The sequence below is a fragment of the Oncorhynchus nerka genome, linkage group LG10 (genome assembly GCF_034236695.1).
Source record: "Oncorhynchus nerka isolate Pitt River linkage group LG10, Oner_Uvic_2.0, whole genome shotgun sequence".
Lineage (NCBI taxonomy): Eukaryota > Metazoa > Chordata > Actinopteri > Salmoniformes > Salmonidae > Oncorhynchus > Oncorhynchus nerka.
Window position 1 is genome coordinate 40,963,470 of NC_088405.1, and position 20,781 is coordinate 40,984,250.

The following is a 20,781-nucleotide window of genomic DNA, read 5'->3' on the forward strand; positions in this document are numbered from 1 at the left end:
GCTCAATGTCTGTTTTTTTTTTTTTTTTACCCATCTACCAATAGATGCCCTTCTTTGCGAGGCATTGGAAAACCTCCCTGGTCTTTGTGGTTGAATATGTGTTTTAAATGTACTACTTGACTGAGGGATCTTACAGAAAATTGTAGGTGTGGAGTACAGAGATGAGGTAGTCATTAAAAAATCATGTTAATGGGGCCTCCCGGGTGGCACAGTGGTTAAGGGCACTGTACTGCAGCGCCAGCTGTGCCACTGGGCGCGAACCCAGTGGCCGCTGGCTCTGTCGTGGCCGCGACCGGGAGGTCCGTGTGGCGATGCACAATTGGTCTTGCATTGTCCGGGTTAGGGAGGGTTTGGCCGGTAGGGATATCCTTGTCTCATCGCGCACCAGCGACTCCCGGGCGCAGTGCGCGCTAACCAAGGTTGCCAGGTGCACTGTGTTTCCTCCGACACATTGGTGCGGCTGGCTTCCGGGTTGGATGCGCGCTGTGTTAAGAAGCAGTGCGGCTTGGTTGGGTTGTGTATCGGAGGACGCATGACATTCAACCTTCGTCTCTCCCGAGCCCGTACGGGAGTTGTAGCGATGAGACAAGATAGTAGCTACTAAACAATTGGATACCACGAAATTGGGGAGAAAAAGGGGTAAAATATATATATATAAAAAATAATGTTAATTAAACACTATTATTGCACACACACAATTATGTGACTTGTTAAGCACATTTCTACTCCTGAACATTAGGCCTGCCATAACAAAGGGGTTGAATATTTATTGACTCAAGACATTTTAACTTTATCATTTTGTGTTAATTTGTATAAGAAATTCTAAAACCATAATTCCATTTTGACATTATGGGTTATTGTTTGAAGGCCAGTGACACAAAATCTCAATTTAATCAATTTTAAACTCCGGCTGTAACACAACAAAATGTGGGAAAAGTCAAGGGGCGTGAATACTTTCTGAAGGCACTGTAGCGTTGGGTATTATTGTGCATTTATTTGATATCTTGATATACTTTAAGCACAATCATTAGCAACTATTAACTAATTCAAAACTATTACAATAAACACTGGTGGGTAAAAGAAAGCTGTGGAAAGTTGTATTGAATTGAACTTACCATAGATGTCTAGCCTGGCTGTGCATGAAACAATTCCAGCCTCATTCTTTGCTGATACGGTGTACCAGCCAGCATCCTCTTTCCTGGTGGGCTGAATCAGGAGGCAAACATATCCAGTGGCATCCTGGTGTATGCTAGAATCAAAATTCATCTCTTCAATTAAATGATCATAATAAATGTATATATTCACTGTGATATATATTTTTTTAAATAAAAAAATGGTGAATAACAGGCATCAATATTCTAATCTCAAAAAGTCGAAGCTAATTTGGCATGTACCGACATCGCTAAGCATGGTTTTGTTTTACCTCTTGTCATCATGAGTTTTAATATAAGTGCACCCACAGGATGGGCAGTCACCTCTCTGGTTGGAAGGGGAGAGGTTAGTTAGGGAGCACTAACCTGACTCTGGCCTTGGTGTGAGGAATGGTGTCGTTGTCTTTCTTCCAATAGATAACAGGTGGAGGCATGCCCAGAACCCTGCACTCCAGTCGGACAGGGGTGCCCTCTGCGATGCCTGTGTTCTGGAGCTTCTCCACAAACTGGGGGGCCTGCTTCATCTCTTTTTCTGAAAGGGAAAAGAATAGTTCTTCTCTGTCATGTACAATTACTAATTACTACTACTTATTAATTCTAATGGCACACATCACTACAACAACCAATTCATGGTTTGGACTTTGTACTTATTCAAAAGCTCTCACTGATTACCTAGTCATCATAAATGCGTATAAATCTTTAATAATCATGAAATACTCATTTGTTATCAAGAGGTACACTATTTGGGTTTCATGAAAATGCTTCATTGCTTCGAGAACTCTTACCCACAACTCTTAACTCCAGACCGAAGGAGCTCTGTCCTGCTTTGTTGCTGGCGATGCAGGTGTATGTTCCAGCGTCGTCCTGTTTTAGAGGGTCTATGACAAGGGAATGGACGCCGTTCTCCCTCACCAGCATCCGGTGGTAGACGTCTGGGTAGATGGGCCTCCCGTTGATCAGCCACATCAGCTCTGGGTTTGGTAGGCCACTCACCTGGAAAACAGAGAAACACACAACACTTCTTGTGAGATGTGTGCAGTCCTATCTATCTGCAAAGGCTATCCTAACTGGTTTAGAGTAATGATCTTTTTTAATAGTCATTCTAAAATGTATTAAATGCCCATTGCTTATTTACAAGTCCATGGTTATTTCATCCAGAGAGGACATACCTTGCAGTCTAATCTACAGACTCTGCCCTCGTGAGCCACCATGTCCCCTGGAGCCTGGAGGAAGTGAGGTCGGAAGAAGCGCTCTTGGGTTGGTTCACCCTCTTCTACTTCCTGTATGCGGGCCCGCACCCTGTAGGGATGTGCTGAATATGTTACAGTACATGTATATTGGCCCTAGTGTTGCTGAGATATCTTGTCATCTGCAATCGCTAATCGCTATCGCTAATTTTATTATGATTTTAAATGTTTTACTTAATTAGACAAGTCAGTTAAGAACAAATTCTTATTTACAATGACGGCCCACCCCGGCCCAAACCTTAACGATGCTAGACCAATTTTGTGCCACCCTATGGGACTCCCAATCAAGGCCAGTTGTGATATAGCCTAGAATCGAAACAGGGTCTGTAGTGACGCCTCTAGCACTGAGATGCAGTGCCTTAGACCGCGGTGCCACTCAGGAGCCCATTCAACGATGCATGAGATTCATGTTGCTATCATAGAGATAAAACAATGTATTTTTCTCTGATGGGTTTAACGATATATTGGTTTATGGTTGCTATGAGGGCTGTTCAACAGTAGTCTGGGCAATATGTACATCTGGGATCTTACTGTAAGTAGCCTCCACAAAACATTAAGAGCTGCAATCATGCTGGCTCTCCAACCTGAAGAGGGTTCTTCTGACCTCTGTAGATCCCAATGCACACTCAGTCAGTCCTGCTCACCTCTGAGAGTGAATCATAGGTGTCATTCGGTTTCGGAGAGGACCCGTTTGGATGATCAAATGACCAGAGCAGCTGATTCGTCCCTGGTGAGCATTCATTCATTAATCAACAAATCAGATTTAGTGAAGGGGTAAGAAAGGTGATTACAGGTGGTTTGGTTACCTGGGGGTTAGCTGCCATGACAGTGTAGTTGCCATCATCGTCGTTATTGGTGACCTCTATGTGTAGGACACAGGTTCCGTCCCCCTCTCGTATCTTCTTATAATGATCATTTTTCCTCAAGATCTGCTTGCCATCCTTGAACCAGTAAACCTGAAATGGTGTTGAAGCGAGAGGGAGATTTCTAACAAACGTTGAGTATATGTCCAGATCCCGGGCGACCCCCAAATATGATCCAACATTTTTTATTTGCCTGGCGTTGGCAAATAAAACATTGACCGTCTGTGTGGTCCTGTGTGGCTCAGTTGGTAAGAGTGTTGATAGCGCAACACTAAGGTTGTGGGTTCAATTTCTGATGGGATCACATACTAAGAACCTTTGTACTCACTGTACTGTAAGTTACTTTGGATGAAAACCTCTGCTAAAAATAACAGTGTGGGTGAAAACATATTTAGAGACCATAGACGTGCTGTCTCACCTTCGGTACGGGGATCCCCACCACTTTACAGGAGAACGTCATAGGGACACCCTCCATGGCCCTGAAGTTCCTCAGCTTCCTGTCGAATATGGGCGCGACGCACTTCCCTGTCGGGCTCTCATCGTGTTGTACCTCGTCATCCGACTCCTCGACTGGCGTGCGCTCCAGACGGAACTCTATCTCACTCAACAGCCTCTGCTCAAAGTTGGACACTTTGTACTCCTAAAAACACATGTCAGAAACTGTTTGGATGAGTATTTACTTGAGTGGATTGACAGAGGAATCAGACCCAGAGCACAATATCACCACTAATCAATCGGGATATCGTGTTAAAGGCAGGTTTGAACTCAATCCAATTCGAATAATCCTAATTGAAAAGTAATGAAGAACATTAGAATTCCAGTGGAATTAAATGGAATTGACATCCAACCATGGTTAAAGATGTACTCCTCAATCTATTTTGATTCAAAAGTGGCAGTTACATTTACCAGCCTTCAGTTTAGAAAGACAACTGTTCTGGTCTCACTGTGGGCAGAAAAATAGATTGAGGAGTGCAGCTTTAAACCTTAAAATGTATCATGCAGTGGCATTCCTCTTATCACTCTCCCTTGGTATTGGACTGATCCTACTACACAAAATACAACAGAAGTTGAGGGTAAAACAGAGAACAGAGAACACATTTGGACTGAAATATCAAGCTAAGCATTCCTGGCGAAAAATATCAAAGAACACATCATTCCAACAATTCAAATTCCAACAGATTTCTATCATGATACGTCAACTTTTTTTTCTTTTCTCCTGAGGACCTGAGGTAATGGAACTGAAAAGATTAACGGTAGTGGTAATGTTAGTGGTATTTTAAATGTAGTGAAATTATGACAACATTACAACACAATTACTTTCAGAGGAACAACAGATGGGACCCGTGGCATCAGTTGAAATGTAACATTTGAAAGGAAGTTTTTATGCACATTTCATATGCAAGAAACGATGAAGGTTGCTCAAATCTTAGAATGTCATTTACCTCAGCCTATTTGGGGCATCACATTACATGAGTGTGGTCAATACGTATACCTTCAGTTTGGAAATTGTTTGGATTATTCATGCAATGGATATTAGTTAACACATACTTTAAAAGTGCCTGATTAGGATGATGAATTAACTACAGTGTTTGGATATATGAATATACATCCATACATACTACTTAAAAAACGGTTTTGAACATTCACTAACACTTTACATTACATTGCTGTTATACCTGTATAGTGACGCTGTAATTACTACACTCACAATACGTCATATTTTTTATTGCTTTGTAATTGTAATGGCCTTGAGTGGTTTTTAGTTATTACACAAGTGGAATAAGGAATCGTTCCAATTCCTCTTGTGTAATTACAAAAACCAGCTCAATTCCATTAAGCAATTACTGAGGTACTATGTACAGTGCATTCAGAAAGTATTCAGACCCCTTCCTTTTTCCACACATTGTTATGTTACAGCCTTATTCTAAAATGGATTAAATATTTTTTTCTCATTTATCTACACACCTCACGATGACAAAGCACTTTTTTATTTATTTTAGCAAATGTATTAAAAATAAATACCAGATATACCTTATTTACATACATATTCAGACCGTTTGCTATGAGACTCGAAATTGAGCTCAGGTGCGTCCTGTTTCCATTGATCATCCTTGAGATGTTTCTACAACTTGATTGGCGTCCATCTGTGGTACATTCAAAACCAAGCCTTGAGGTCGAAGGAATTGTCAGTAGAGCTCTGAGACAGGATTGTGTCGAGGGACAGATCTGGGGAAGGGTACCAAAAAATCTCTGCAGCGTTTAAGGTCCCCAAGAATACAGTGGCCATCATTCTTGAATGGAAGAAGTTTGGAACCACCAAGACTCTTCCTAGAGCTGGCCGCCCGGTCAAACTGAGCAATCGGGGGACAAGGGCCTAGGTCAGGGAGGTGACCAAGAACCTGATGGTCACTCTGACAGAGCTCCAAAGTTCCGCTGTGGAGATGGGAGAACCTTCCAGAAGGACAACCATCTCTGCAGCACTCCACCAATCAGGCCTTTATGGTAGAGTGGCAAGATGAAAGCCACTCCTCAGTAAAAGGCACATGACAGCCCGCTTGGAGTTGGAAAATATGGTGGTGGCAGCATCGTGCTGTGGGGATGTTTTTCAGCGGGAGGGCCTGGGAGAGTAGATGAATGGAGCAAAGTACAGAGAGAGATCAGATCCTTGATGAAAACCTGCTCCAGAGCGTTCAGGACCTCGGACTGGGGCGAAGGTTCATCTTCCAACAGGACAACGACCCTAAGCACACAGTCAAGACAATGCAGGAGTGGCTTCGGGACACGTCTCTGAATGCCCTTGAGTGGCACAGCCAGAGCCCGGACTTGAACCCGATCAAACATCACTGGAGACCTGAAAATAGCTGTGCAGCGACGCTCCCCATCCAACCTGACAGAGCTTGAGAGGATCTGCAAAGAAGAATAGAAGAAACTCCCCAAATACAGGTGTGCCAAGCTTGTATCGTTATTCCCAAGAATAATCGATGCTGTAATCGCTGCCAAAGGTACTGAATAAAGGGTCTGACTACTTAGGTAAACGTGATATTTCCATTTTTGATTTTAATACATTTGCAAACATTTCTAAAAAACTATTTTTGCATTGACATTATGAAGTATTGTGTGTAGATTGATGAGGAAAAAAACCCCAATTTAATACATTTTAGAATAAGGCTGTAACGTCACAGAATTTGGAAAAGGTCAAGGGGTCAAGAATACTTTCCAAATGCACTGCAACAACATGTTAATCTAATGTTGTCACTGGTGTAAATACAGTCTTTCTGCACAGGTTTAAGAGCAACTTAATGTAATGTGTTACCAAACGTTCTGAGCAAAGAAATGTTTGGGAGGGAGAGATGTTCGCTGTACCTCGTCATAGTTAAAGACAGTGGCAGGAATGTTTGGTCCGAGGGGTCTGCTCGCTGTTTTCCCCTCATAAGTAGTCTGCTTCTATGAGAAGATAGGGATGATTGATGAACACAAACACACTAATGGACACACACGTTACTACTACTCATTTGTGATTGAAATGATCTGCATGTTGTTATATGGTAGACGTACTTGATGAATGAATATGGAAAATGAATGATTGGAAAAGGAATGATTGCTGATGCACTGCTGATCTCTCGGTTTAGATGAATGCATTTTCTAACTGCTTCCATATCGTTTCACATTGTATCACTTTGCTCCACTTGCGATGTAAAAGGAGAACAAAATAGAACTGTAATACGAATGTCAGAATAGCAAATGGGAAGAAAGTGAGAATGCGCCATGCAGGAATGTGTTGGGTTGAAAAGAATTTGTAGAAGAATAATACTTTATTTATTTGAGATCACTCTGTTCCTTTGTTGGTTCCACTCCAAGCCACATTACTACATCAATCAAGTACTCATTCATTTAGTTGCATATTCAGTCAATCTATTTATTTTACCTTTATTTAACTAGGCAAGTCAGTTAAGATCAAATTCTTATTTTTCAATGACGGCCTAGGAACAGTGGGTTAAACTGCCTTGTTCAGGGGCAGAACGACATTGTCAGCTCGGGGGATTCGATCTTGCAACCTTTCGTTTACTAGTCCAACGCTCTAACCACTAGGCTACCTGCCGCCCCATAATGGAAGGACTATGCCTTAGGGAATAACAGTACAATTGAAGGGATATATCCGATACCTGTTGTACATGACCACGCATAAAATCTTCATTGAACCTAAGCTTTTTCTCCATATCCTGGAGGAGGGTTTGTTGGCTGCTACGAATGTCAACATCTGACATGGGACGAGTGCCTGTAGGCAACTTCTTCTGCATGCCTTGAGGTGGCCTGTGGATCAAAACAAATGTATTAGCAAAAATGTATTTTACAATATGTAAAACTGTAATATGAAGAATTGAAGTGTAAGGTAAGAGGTCCAAAGTTCCCAGAGTTTTCCAAAATCCCGGTTGCAGGATTCCGAGTTGAAGGATTCCACCCCTGCTTATTCCCTCCCAGTTCCAAGAATCCTCCAACAAGGATTTATAGAAAAACCTGGGAACGTTGGGAATGTTTCCCGGGAATTCAGGAATCACAGGGTCTTACCCATGGGCACTCCTGGGCAGGCCCATCGAGTTGGTGGCTTGTGTGGTGTGTAGAGAGGGCAGGACAGAGCTGAGGAAGGCCACATGGTTCTGGATGGGGCTGGGGGTGGAGGTGCTGGAGGTCGGGGACGCTGCCTGTGGGGGTGACTGCTGTGGCAGGGTGAACACAGAGTTGAGGTAGGCAGCAGGCAAAAGGGTGGGGGAGGTGGGGGAGGACATGAAGGAAGGGGGGCTAGTGGGTGACTTGAGGACTCTGGTGGGGAAGACTCTGGGTTGTGGAGAGAACAGGTTGGGGTTGGAGGAGTTGAGCTCGGCAGCCAGCTCGTGGAGCAACGGAACTGGGGACTCTGTAGGGGAGGGACTCCTGACTGGAGAGAGGGGAGCCTGGGCAGTGATAAACTCTTTTGGCCTAGCATAGTTGAAGCTCTGCGAAATGGGAGCCAGGTTGAGGAGGGAGGCATGAGTTGTTCTGAGAAGGGGGGAGGGGGAGGTGTTCTGCATGGTTGTAGGGGCCCTGTTGAAAGCTGCAGGGATGGAGCTGAGAGATGCTGTGGGGGCTGTATTCAGATGAGGTATGAGAGGTGTGTTAAACTGGGGTAAGTGAATAGATTTAGGCAGGGATAAGGGGGCTAAGTTCAGCTGGGAAGAATGGGTGGTGTTTTGCAGCGTCATATAGGGTGGGGATGCAGGGTTGGTATGCAGGTGGGGTGCAGGAACAGTACTCAGCAGAGGGGCAGATGGAGGGGAGCTCATACAAGATGAAGCTGTCTTCAGTTGAGGAGAGGATGGCAGGGTACCCATAATGGGTGCAGGAGGGGCTGTGTTCAGTAGTAGTGCAGAGGTAGTGTTTATTGGTGGTACAGGGCTTGTGTTTAGCAGGGGTGAAGAAGAAGAAAGAAAATAAGATTGGGTTGCGTATGGGTTCAGTAGTGGTGCAGAGGCAATGTTAAGCAGGGGTGCGGGGGCACTAGTGTTTAGCTGGGTTGCAGGGGTAGTGTTCAGTGTTGTCACAGGGGTGAAGTTGAGTAAGGGTGTTGGGGCCATGGTCAGTATGGGTGCGGGGTGGGTGGACTGCAGGGGCATGGGGGTAGATGAACGGGGTAGGCGTTGCTGGGGCTGGAGCTGGGGCTGGGGCTCGGGTTGCTTCCGGGCTGGCCAGGCAGATGCCTCCGGTTGACTCTGGGTGGCTCCGGTTGGCTCAGTGTCAGTCTGCTGCTGCTCCATAAGCACCTGGTTGTGTAGAAGCTGCAGCTGGACAGGGTCTCTGAGAAAACAGAGATGGAAGATGTTGAGAACATTAACACTTTACATACTGAGTATACACAACTTTTTTCTTTCCATAACATAGACGGACCAGGTGAATCCAGGTGAAAGCTATGATCCCTTATTAATGTCACTTGTTAAATCCACTTCAATCAGTGCAGATGAAGGGAGGAGACAGGATAAAGAAGGATTTTTAAGCCATTCAGAGGGTGAATGGGAAAGACAAAAGATTTAAGTGCCTTTCAACGAGGTATGGTAGTAGGTGCCAGGCGGTTTGTGTCAAGAACTGCAGCGATGCTGCATTTTTAACACTTAACCGTTTCGCATGTGTATCAAGAATGATCCACCACCCAAAGGACATCCAGCCAACTTGACACAACTGTGGGAAGCATTGGAGTCAACATGGGCCAGCATCCCTATGGAACGCTTTCGACACCTTGTAGAGTCCATGCTCCAACGAAATGAGGTTGTTCTGGGGGCAAAAGGGGGATGCAACTCAATATTTGGAAGGTGTTCCTAATGTTTGGTATACTCAGTGTATAATAAAACTAGTCTGGTCCCAGATCAGTTTGTGCTGTCTTGCCAGCTCCTATGGTCATTGTCACGCCAAACCACAGAAGTTGCCAGGACAGTATAAACAGACTTGAGATCAGGCTATAATAAAAATCATATTTTGTTTGTTCAAAAGTCTTAATGTGTTCGTCACCAAATAACTACAAATACTCTAAACACAGTTCCCTAAAAAGTAATGACCACAATGTGCCTTTCAGGGGCTGGTTGGGGAAATAGTCTGCCCTTTTAAGGTATAGGAGCATCCAGACTCTAAACACACTCTGCAACTGGAAATGTCAGTAATGTGCTGTATCATGATTGGTATAAGAAAAGCTTTCATTGCAACATTATCCTAGCATTTTTTACATTCGTTTCACATTCAATATCAGTCACTTTGATAACATAAAGTGAAAAAGAGACAATAACTTATCAATAACTGAATCAATAACAATTATTAACACTATGCAAAACACTTCACCTTAGAGGCAGACATACTTTTTTCTTCCCGACAAAAGAATGACAAACACAATGCCCGTGTGCAAAGATTTCTAGCATGCACAAAAAGCATAACATTGCACTTACATTAAGAAATGACCATCCTCAGTTTTTTGTAGTTGTAATCTCCACATAGTTAAGCACAGATATGTATTCAGTAGACAAATGAAAACTGAGCAGGTCAGATAGGGAGCTCGAGAGGAGACCCTCCCACCTCTAATGTTAGCTGTTCTAAATACAGCCCACACAACTCAAGCTGCTTGCTTTACTTCAAAACAAGGACCGTAAACGCAAAAATACATCCTGAAACCAAACACTTTTTAGAATTGCTTTCAGAATAAAGCGTTTTCATCATCAAATCAACTGTCGGTGCAAATTTAGGGGGGAAAAATGGTGATAAAACTAATAGTTTGTTGTCTGACTAGATATTTAACAGTTGTCACCATATCATGTGAGGCTGTCTCTCTGAGTCTTGGGACTAGTCTTAAGTTAGGATTTGTCTTAAGTTAATTGATACAAAATACATTGAAGAATGCTTAAGAAATATAGCTGCGAGCAGCAATGCATGGGGTTCATCGGATGACAGAAAGGACACAAGATCAGCTGGATAACAAATCAAGCACTCTATTATTTAGGAACTATTTTCCTTTATGTGCAATCAGTGAAATAATTACCATGTTGATTTAAATCTCAGTTGGTACACCCCACATTAGCCTTCCAAAATACTTCAATACACTCTCACAGCTGAAATACGCTGACTGCGCAAGTTGCAGGACTTCCAGTTTCTAATTTCACCGAACAATAGATCCACCTTCACTAAGTTCAGACCATATAATAGGGCAACAATAAGTGATCATACAGATATACTAATCACAATATTTCACATTGTTTGTCTGCATAATTAAACGTGACATTAACGTGCATGAGACAAAATCCTCTTGAACAGTAGTTATTGCTCTAGTATGAAATCTAGGTTAGATTAACCTTTTAATTTGAGGTGTACTGTCATTGTAGTTAGTGGTCACTACTGGTTTAAGATCCGAGGCGAGAGAAACTGTCCGCCATGTTTTGTGTTTTGGTAAGGGCTCGGAGGGACGTTACACAACCTAGAAGCCTCAACCAATCACCCAACAGATATTAATGCCTCCAGGTATCCTACAAAAGGCAATTCTGCATGTCATAACACAGCATCTCCCCAAAACAGATGTTTTTGCATATTAGCGTATAGTGTGACCATGTTTGAATGCATCAACATTCTTTTCTCGCTCTTTAAGTACTATTGTGATGAGCTCAAAGACCACATTTTGATCGAATAAGACTTTTAGTCCATGAGAATAAGATTTTTTTACAATTACTTTAAGCATTAGTGTCAAAAAAGTGAATTGTTAATAGTTTCCTTATTTTTTAAGATATCAATGCCAAACTTAAAGCTGCAATATGTCATGTTTTGGGCAAACCAACCAAATTCACATAGAAATGTGTGTTTTAGATCTGTCATTCTCATTGACCGCAAGTCTAGGAAGTGGTAGATCTGTTCTATGTGCACTATTGCTATGCTTCCCGTTCTTAGGTTTTGTTTCTGCATCTTTTACTTTTGGGTTTGTACACCAGCTTCAAACAGCTGAAAATACAATATTTTTGGTTATTAGAAAGATATTTCAAATTGGTTTAGATGGTACAATGATTCTCTACACTTGTTTGGTAAACTTAAATTAGGGGAACTATTAGAATTTTAGCAACCAGGAAATGGAGCAATTTCTGCATATTGCACCTTTAAAATGGTACATCATGGTTCATCATTGTTCATCATGACCCTAAAACGTTTCAAGTTGATAGGGCATTGTGAAGTGGATTTAGAAAGGATTGAAATGGGCATGAACAATCTGACTTTCTGATTTATCAATAACTCGGATAATGAGGTTTTAAGCAAGACTGCTTATTACAGCACCACCTATAGACAAGTGCTATTCTTGCTGAACAAGTTACTCATGGCCTCCAGTTTCTGTGTGACAAATTAGAAAAAAAGTCACCAATCTATGCTTGAGTTATTTGACAATGTCAAGCAAAAAAATGAATCTAAGCTTTGCTGTGAACCTCTAATTAGAATACTCACAGTTTGGGCTTGGCCAGGACTGGAGGTGGTTCCTTATTGGACAACTGTGACATATCTTCATATGAATGGCTATCGGATGTTTCACTCTCGTTGTCTGTCTCATTCTCAGGCAGTTTAAAGTGCACACGGAGGCCTACCCTGGAGCTGGACCTGGGCCCGTTGTGGCTCACCAGAACCCCAGGCTTGAGGCAAGAGGAGGTGGGGGGATCAGGGAGGTTTACAGGGGGAGGGGGCTCAGGTTTATGGAAAGGAGTCCCTTCCACCTTAGGACTCAGACCAACGGCAGGGTCTGATAACACTGAGAAGGCTCTGGAGTCTTCATGGTCAGTCTTGGGCTCAGGAAGTTCCCTGCTGGAGCTAGTAGACAGATCTGAGTGAGGGGTGCTCAGGTAGAGTGGATCCAGACAAGATGTGCTGGAGCTACGGGTGCCTATCCTGGGGCTGCTGCCCAGGATTAGTGGGTCCAGACTGGGCATGCTGATGCTGACAGGGTCCTGGCGCAGCATGCTGGAGCTCAGAGGATCTAGACGGAGGGTACTGGTGCTCAGAGGGTCCAGTCGTAACGTGCTGGAACTGAGCGGATCCAGGCGGATGGTGTTGGAGTGAGGCTTGATGCTGTTGGTCACAGGAACCTCAGCTTGAGGCTTTAGACTGGGAGGAGTGAGATCTAATGAAGAGGGCTCTGGGACTTGTGTGGACTTGTGTGGAGTTTTCACGTGGTTGTTGTTGGTGTTATCATTGCCTAATGAGGTACAGAGAGAAGGATAAGTATAGTACCTAGTGAAAGTCTACACACCCCTTGCACAGTTTTCCCATTTTGCTGCCTTGAAATGAACTCCTACTGATCTACATAACCTACTCCACATTTTCAAAGTGAACAAAAAATTATAGAACATTTAAAAATATATATATACCTGTATATATATATTTAAATGACGATTTATTGATTATGTATGTCTTCACAACCCAGAGTTAATACTTGGTGGAAGCATCTTTGGCAGCAATTACACCTGTGAATTATTTTGAGTAAGATTCTACCAAATCTTAGGGCAACAGTTATCCATTGTTTTTGTCAAAATTGCTGAAGCTCAGTAAATTTAGTTGGGAATCATTGATGGACAGCACTATTGAAACCTTGTTTCTGATTTTCAAGCAGATTTAGTCAGGACCCAGGACTGAGACTAGACCACTTAGGAACACTTTAACACATATTCAAAAAGCCATTCTGGTGTATCTTAGATATTGTAATTGTCCAGCTGAAAAATAAAGACTGAGGCAGGTCTTCCTCTTACTTTTCAACTGGGCTTTGCTCCTTTCTATTTATTTTGATCCTGACAAACTCCCCAGTCCCTGCCAGTGACAAGCACACCCATAATATGATGCTGCCACCACAAAACTTTAAAGGGAGGGTTTCACTCTGTAATGTGTTGTATTGGATTTGACCCAAACCTGAAGTTTTTCATTTAGGCCAAAAACTGTATTTCTTTCCCATGTTGTCTTGCACTATTACTTAACGTTCTTGTTGCAAACAGAATTGATCATTTGGAGTGGATTTTCACTTTTTCATACAGGTATGTGGAGTGAATGCAATGTTGTTGATCCTTGCACAGTTTTCTCTCAGCTCAGCAAATTAATTATGTGTCTGTTTTAAAATAATCCTAAACCTGAGAGTGGTGTCCCTGAGCAGTTTCCATTTTCCAGTTTCCATGGCCAGACCTTTGCAGTGTCTGGGTGATATGATACACCATCCACAGATGAATTACCATACTTGACTACACTCAAAGGGATATTCAGTGTCTTCAAATTATTTCTTAACCTCCCCTGATCTATGCCTGTCTAAAAATGTATCCCAGACATGCTTTTAAAGCTCATTGGTGGCTCTGAGGTTGAATCATTGTTTGACATTCAGAATCCAATTGAAGGACCTTACGGAGACAGGGGAATTTGTTCTCAAATCATTCAAACCAAGTGCTGAGCAATTAGTGATTTTTAAGGTCAGTTCAGTTTCGGTTCTACTATAATAAAAATAAATCACGGTTATTGATTTCGGTTACGATAATTTTTTTGAACATTAAATGCCTATGTGGGTTCAATGTTGTAACATAGAATAAAACAATTAGTAAATGTTCGGTGATGGTAGTCACTGCCTATTACTGCTTTCACTTATTGACAATCATTTATTCACATTACTTTACTTGAATAAAATATTTCAGTTGTTGTGTACATTACATTTGTTTTATTTGATGGCTTTATTATTACATTCCAAGTCATCATCTCGTTTCTTTAGAGCTGCTACCTATGCTGTCTGACAATATCACCATTTTAGTAGTTCTTGATGGTAAACTATACTTTTATGACCGCTGAATACCAACTATCAATCAATTAGATCATGTATTTTCAGGTAGAGATACCTCGCAAAGCAACTGCTCTCTATCCCACTCAATCTTGCATTCTTCTGTCTCTTCTCTCTTTGTCTGCCCCACACTAACCTACTGTAGCAGGCGTAAAAGAAACACACCGACCGGACAAGTAGGCCCGCAATGGAATTTGGTCATTGTAGTTCATTACCGCGTTTTCTGCAGTAAACTATGTATAATATTGGCCTATTGTAAACTACAACTCCCTACTACATCGCACAGTTCGGTTTGATCATCTACAAAGCTCTCCCTCGCCCTCCATTTGGTAAATCTGACCACAATTCTATCCTCCTGATTCCTGCTTACAAGCTAAAATTAAAGAAGGAAGCACCAGTGACTCGGTCTATAAAAAAGTGGTCAGATGAAGGAGGACAGTTTTGCTATCACAGACTGGAACATGTTCCGGGATTCTTCTGATTGCATTGAGGAGTACACCACATCAGTCAATGGCTTTATCAATAAGTGCATCGAGGACATCGTCCCCACAGTGACTGTGCGTACATACCCCAACCAGAAGCCATGGATTACAGGCAACATCCGCACTGGGCTAAAGGAGAGAGCTGCCGCTTTCAAGGTGCGGGACTCTAACCCGGAAAGAAATCTTGCTATGCCCTCCGATGAACCATCAAACAGACATTGCGCCAATACAGGGCTAAGATTGAATCATACTACCCTGGCTCCGATGCTCGTCTTATGTGGTAGGGCTTGAAAACTATTACAGTCTACAAAGGGAAGCACAGCCGCGAGCTGCCCAGTGACACAAGCCTACCAGACAAGCTAAATCACTTATATGCTCGCTTCGAGGCAAGCAACACTGAGGCATGCATGAGAGCATCAGCTGTTCCGGACAACTGTGTGATCACGCTCTCTGTAGCCAATATGAGTAAGACCTTTAAACAGGTCAACATTCACAAGGCCGAGGGGTCAGACGGATTACCAGGATGTGTGCTCCGGACATGTGCTGACCAACTGGCAGGTGTCTTCACTGACATTTTCAACATGTCCCTGATTGAGTCTGTAATACCAACATGTTTCAACCAGACCGCCATAGTCACTGTGCCCAAGAACACTAAGGCAACCCTGCCTAAATGACTACAGACCCATGGCACTCAGGTCCGTAGCCATGAAGTGCTTTGAAAGGCTGGTAATGGCTCACATCAACACCATTATCCCAGAAATCCTAGATCCACTCCAATTGGCATACCGCCCAACAGATCCACAGATGATGCAATCTCGATTGCACTCCCCACTGCCCTTTCCCACCTGGACAAAAGGAAAACCTACATGAGAATGCTGTTCATTGACTACAGCTCAGCGTTCAACACCATAATACCCTCAAAACTCATCACTAAGCTAAGGATCCTGAGACTAACACCTCCCTCTGTAACTGGATCCTGGACTTCTTGACGGACCGCCCCCAGGTGGTGAGGGTTGGTAGCAACACATCTGCCACGCTGATCCTCAACACTGGAGCCTCCCGGGGTGCGTGCTCAGTCCCCTCCTGTACTCCCTGTTCACCCACAACTGTGTGGCCGGGCACGACTCCAACACCATCATTAAGTTTGCAGACCACACAACAGTGGTCTGCACGCCCCCATTCTCATCGTTGAGGCTGTAGTGGAGCAAGTTGAGCACGCCCCCATTCTCATCATTGGGGCTGTAGTGGAGCAAGTTGAGAGCTTCAAGTTACTTGGTGTCCACATCACCAACAAACTAGAATGGTACAAACACACCAAGACAGTCTTGAAGAGGGCACGACAAAGCCTATTCCCCCTCAGGAAACTAAAAAGATGTAGACAGCTGCTACATCGAGAGCATCCTGACTGGTTGCATCTGCTCGGCCTCCGACCGCAAGGCACTACAGAGGGTAGTGCGTACGGGCCAGTACATCACTGGGGCTAAGCTGCCTGTCATCCAGGAGGCCCTGAAAATTGTTAAAGATCCCAGCCACCCCAGTCATAGACTGTTCTATCTACTACCGCATGGCAAGCAGTACCGGAGCGCCAAGTCTAGGACCAAAATGCTTCTCAACAGTTTTTACCCCCAAGCCATAACAGGTAATCAAATGGCTACCTGGACTATTTGCATTGTGTCCCCCCAAACCCATATTTTACACTGCTGCTACCCTCTGTTTATCATATATGCATAATCACTTTAACCATACCAACATGTATTTACGACCTCAATTAGCCCGACTAACCGGTGCCTGTATATAGCCTCGCTACTGTTATAGCCTCACTAGTGTATATAGCCTCGCTACTGTTATTTTTCACTGTCTTTTTACTGTTGTATTTTATTTCTTTACTCATCTATTGTTCACCTAATACCTATTTTTTACTTAATAATTGCACTGTTAGTTAGGGCCTGTAAGTAAGCATTTCACTGTAATACCTGTTGTATTCGGCGAAAGTTGCAAATAAACTTTGATTTGAGAAACTGCTCAATGTGTGCAGTGAGCTCACAGAAGAAAACCTGAACAAAATTCATTGAACCAACATCGGTCAAAATAACCAACATTCCGGTTAATGCTCGTCACTATTAAAACCACAACTATGTCAAACTGATGGATTGTTGTGGGATTTTGTCTAAAAATACTTGCTCCTTAACTTATTTAGATGTGGTGTGAAGACCTTCAAAAACAAGACTTCTATGTTGTTGTTTTTTTCTATACTTTTTCATTCACTTGGAAAATGTGGAGTAGGTTGTGTTGATCAGTGAACATTTTGTTCATAGGAAATCAATGGGAAAATTTCACCCCTTTTTAGATGCAAACTGTTCAAGGGTTATTCGATTTTCACTAGAAACTGTAAACATAGTCTCCAAATACAATCTTACTCATAGAACTGTCAAGTCTAAACCTTGTTTGCAAGCCAGTGACGTTACCTTTCACCCTTAGTGCAGCAATACTGGATACAGTTCCATATTTGTTGCTTGCAGTGCAAGTGAATATTCCAGAATCTTCAGGGAAGACCTCAGCAATAACCAAAGTGCATATTTCCTCTAAAGGGAATACAAAAATGAAGGAGATGAGGGGAGCACCAGCTGAATGTCACTGTTGAAGTTCAGGCAACATGACTCATAGATTAAAGGGCAGAGAAGTTACTAGAACAGCATTGCAGCTGTACTATGTAGCTAACCTGTCCTTACGTATACAGTATGCACAGTGAAAAAGAAACAGGCAGCAAGCCTCTACATTGTAAAATATGTCTGAATTTCTATTTACAGCTATTACTCAATATGCTGTCTAAGTCACAGAGAACTAATATGCATTCATATAATGCATATGCTGCACAGGAGGCTGCTGAGGGGAGGAAGACTCATAATAATGGCTGGAATGGAGTCAATGGAATAGAATCAAACACTGGAAACCATGTGTTTGATGTGTTGGATACCATTCCATTTATTCCGTTCCAGCCATTACTATGAGCCTGTACTCCCCAATTAAGTTTCCAGCAGCTGCCTGTGATATGCTGTGAGTGAGCAGTTTTTCCAATGGCACAGCAGCTACATGTTTCCAATCCCGAGTGCTTCCCTGTGTTTCAGACACTCTGAAAGGCTCTGTGACCATGTTAGTTCAACAGACACAGATTGTAAGCTTCCTTATAAGGTTGAGTTTTAGGAGGCGAAGCAAACTGGCTGTTACTCAGAGGAGTTACAGTAGCTACAGCCCCAGCCAGATACTGTAAACATCTTGGAAGAGAAATGGTGTACACTGTTTCATGGAAAATGTCACTTGGGCTACAGTAGGATGTTGACTTTCTGATGGAAGCACCAGTCATGTTTTCAAAATATAGTACTGTATCTAATGCTGGTATATTGCGAATACAATTTACTATTCAGTAACACACCACACCAAATACTTTGATACATGCAGAAATATGCTCCATCTTAAGATTGTACAATTATATTAATTGTACCATGACAGTCTCTCCTTTGCATAATTACGTACCTGATTCAGCCATGGATCGAGGCTCTAAAAAATAAGAAAATGCTAATATATATATAATTGTTTAAAATCATAGAGCTACTCATATTGCCTTCTAAAAAACATACACTCTGTTTTTTTTTGATTCTTTAAAAGTTTATTTGAGATACTTTCACAGTTTTCAGAATGCTTACGTTGAATCGTTTCAAAGATGGCTCCATATCAGTGGAAATGTACTATTGAACTAATACAAGACAATTGTTGTGCATCACAGAAAATATCATAAGATGAATGTACATTATTCTGAAACATAGTAAAGTAGTAAAGGAGTTGGACTTACTCTTCTGCAGGATTCTGAAGTCAGGGGAATCCTCTATGATGGTTCCTTCTCTGTACCAGTCCACCTTGGGGGAGGGCACCCCTTTCACACGACACTCTAGCACCACCAGCTGGCTCTCCGACGCCAAAAGGTCCTGCAGACTCTGATGGGCCAGGTAGAGTGGGCATCCATCCAGTTCATCATCACACACACAAAACGTACAATTTCTTAAGTACATAACCTTTAAAATATACTACAGCGCCTTCAGAAAATATTCACACCCCTTTGACGTTTTCCACATTTTGTTGTGTTACAGCCTGAATTTAAAAAGGATTAAATTTAGATTTTTTGGTCACTGGCCTAATACACAATACCCCATAATGTAGAATTATATTTTTCATATTTTTTTTTACAAATTAATAAAAATGAAAAGCTGAAATGTATCGAATCAATAAGTATTCAACTCCTTTGTTATGGAAACCCTAAATACGTTCAGGAGGAAAATTTTGCTTAACAAGTCAGATAATAAGTTGCATGGATTCACTCTGTGTGCAATACTTTTTGAAAGACTACCTAGCTATATTCTGTTCTCAACAAGGCACTAAAGTAATACTTCAAAAAATGTAGGAAACCATTCACTTTTTGTCCTGAATACAAAGTGTTATGTTTGCGGCAAATCCAATACAACACATTACTGAATACCACTCTCTATATTTTGAAGCATAGTGGTGGCTACATCACGTTATTGTAATCGTTAAGGACTCTGGAGTTTTTCAGGATAAAAAAGAAACGTAATGGAGTTAAACACAGGCAAAATCCTAGAGGAAAACCTGGTTCAGTCTGCTTTCCACCAGACTCTCTGAGATTAATTAACCTTTCAGCAGGACAATAACCTAAAACACAAGGCCAAATCTACATTTGAGTTGCTTACCAAGAAGACAGTGACTGTTCCTGAGTGGCCAACTTAAATCTATGGCAAGACCTGAAAATGGTTGTCTGGCAATGATCAACAACCAATTTGACAAAGCTTGAAGAGCTTTGTTTCTGTGGCCGCTGTGAGTAAGTAATTGAAGCATGTTACCCCTCGCAAGGCTGCCAGCCCAGAGGGCATCCCTGGCCGTGTCCCCAGAGCATGCGCAGACCAGCTGGCTGGAGTGTTTACGGACATATTCAATCTCTCCCTATTCCAGTCTGCTGTCCCCACTTGCTTCAAGATGTCCACCATTGTTCCTGTACCAAAGAAAGCAAAGGTAACTGAACTAAATGACTATCGCCTCGTAGCACTCACTTCTGTCCTCCATGAAGTGCTTTGAGAGGCTAGTTCAGGATCATATCACCTCTACCTTACCTGGCACCCTAGACCCACTTCAATTTGCTTACCGCCCCAATAGATCCACAGACGATGCAATCGCCATCGCATTGCACACTGCCCTATCCCATCTGGACAAGAGGAATACCTATGTAGAATGCTGTTCACTGACTATAGCTCAGCATTCAACACCATATTACCCTCCAAGCTCATCATTAAGCTCAAGGCCCTGGGTCTTGATCCCGCCCTGTCCAACTTCCTCAACACAGAGGCCCCACAAGGGTGCATGCTCAGCCCCCTCTTGTACTCCCTGTTCACCCATGACTGCGTGGCCACGTCTCCAACTCAATCATCATGTTTGCAGATGACACAACAGTAGTAGGCCTAATTACCAACAATGACGAGACAGTCTACAGGAAGAAGGTGAGGGCTCTGGGAGTGTGGTGCCAGGAAAATAACCTCTCACTCAACGTCAACAAAACAAAGGAGCTGATTGTGGACTTTGGGAAACAGCAGAGGGAGCACTCCCATATCCACATCAACGGGACAGAAGTGGAGAAGG

At 42.7% G+C, this 20,781-nt stretch overlaps 1 protein-coding gene across 5 annotated transcripts in view; it reads right to left on the reverse strand.

The window, feature by feature from the left end:
* Nucleotides 1-20,781, reverse strand: part of mypn (myopalladin) — a 52,416-nt gene that overhangs the window by 5,437 nt on the left and 26,198 nt on the right. For 3 of the 5 annotated variants that reach the window (XM_065023363.1, XM_029669878.2, XM_065023362.1), the window contains 14 exons: nt 18,932-19,073; nt 18,616-18,639; nt 17,550-17,666; nt 12,250-12,991; nt 7,828-9,090; nt 7,425-7,572; nt 6,625-6,705; nt 3,680-3,901; nt 3,205-3,354; nt 3,043-3,125; nt 2,321-2,450; nt 1,937-2,144; nt 1,518-1,683; nt 1,116-1,249 (listed from right to left, as the gene is read on the reverse strand). In XM_065023363.1, the coding sequence (XP_064879435.1) occupies nt 1,116-1,249; nt 1,518-1,683; nt 1,937-2,144; nt 2,321-2,450; nt 3,043-3,125; nt 3,205-3,354; nt 3,680-3,901; nt 6,625-6,705; nt 7,425-7,572; nt 7,828-9,090; nt 12,250-12,991; nt 17,550-17,666; nt 18,616-18,639; nt 18,932-19,073 (3,610 nt within the window). The remainder of the gene's footprint in view (nt 1-1,115; nt 1,250-1,517; nt 1,684-1,936; nt 2,145-2,320; nt 2,451-3,042; nt 3,126-3,204; nt 3,355-3,679; nt 3,902-6,624; nt 6,706-7,424; nt 7,573-7,827; nt 9,091-12,249; nt 12,992-17,549; nt 17,667-18,615; nt 18,640-18,931; nt 19,074-20,781) is intronic. The other 2 variants (XM_029669880.2, XM_065023364.1) reach the window with 2 other exon arrangements.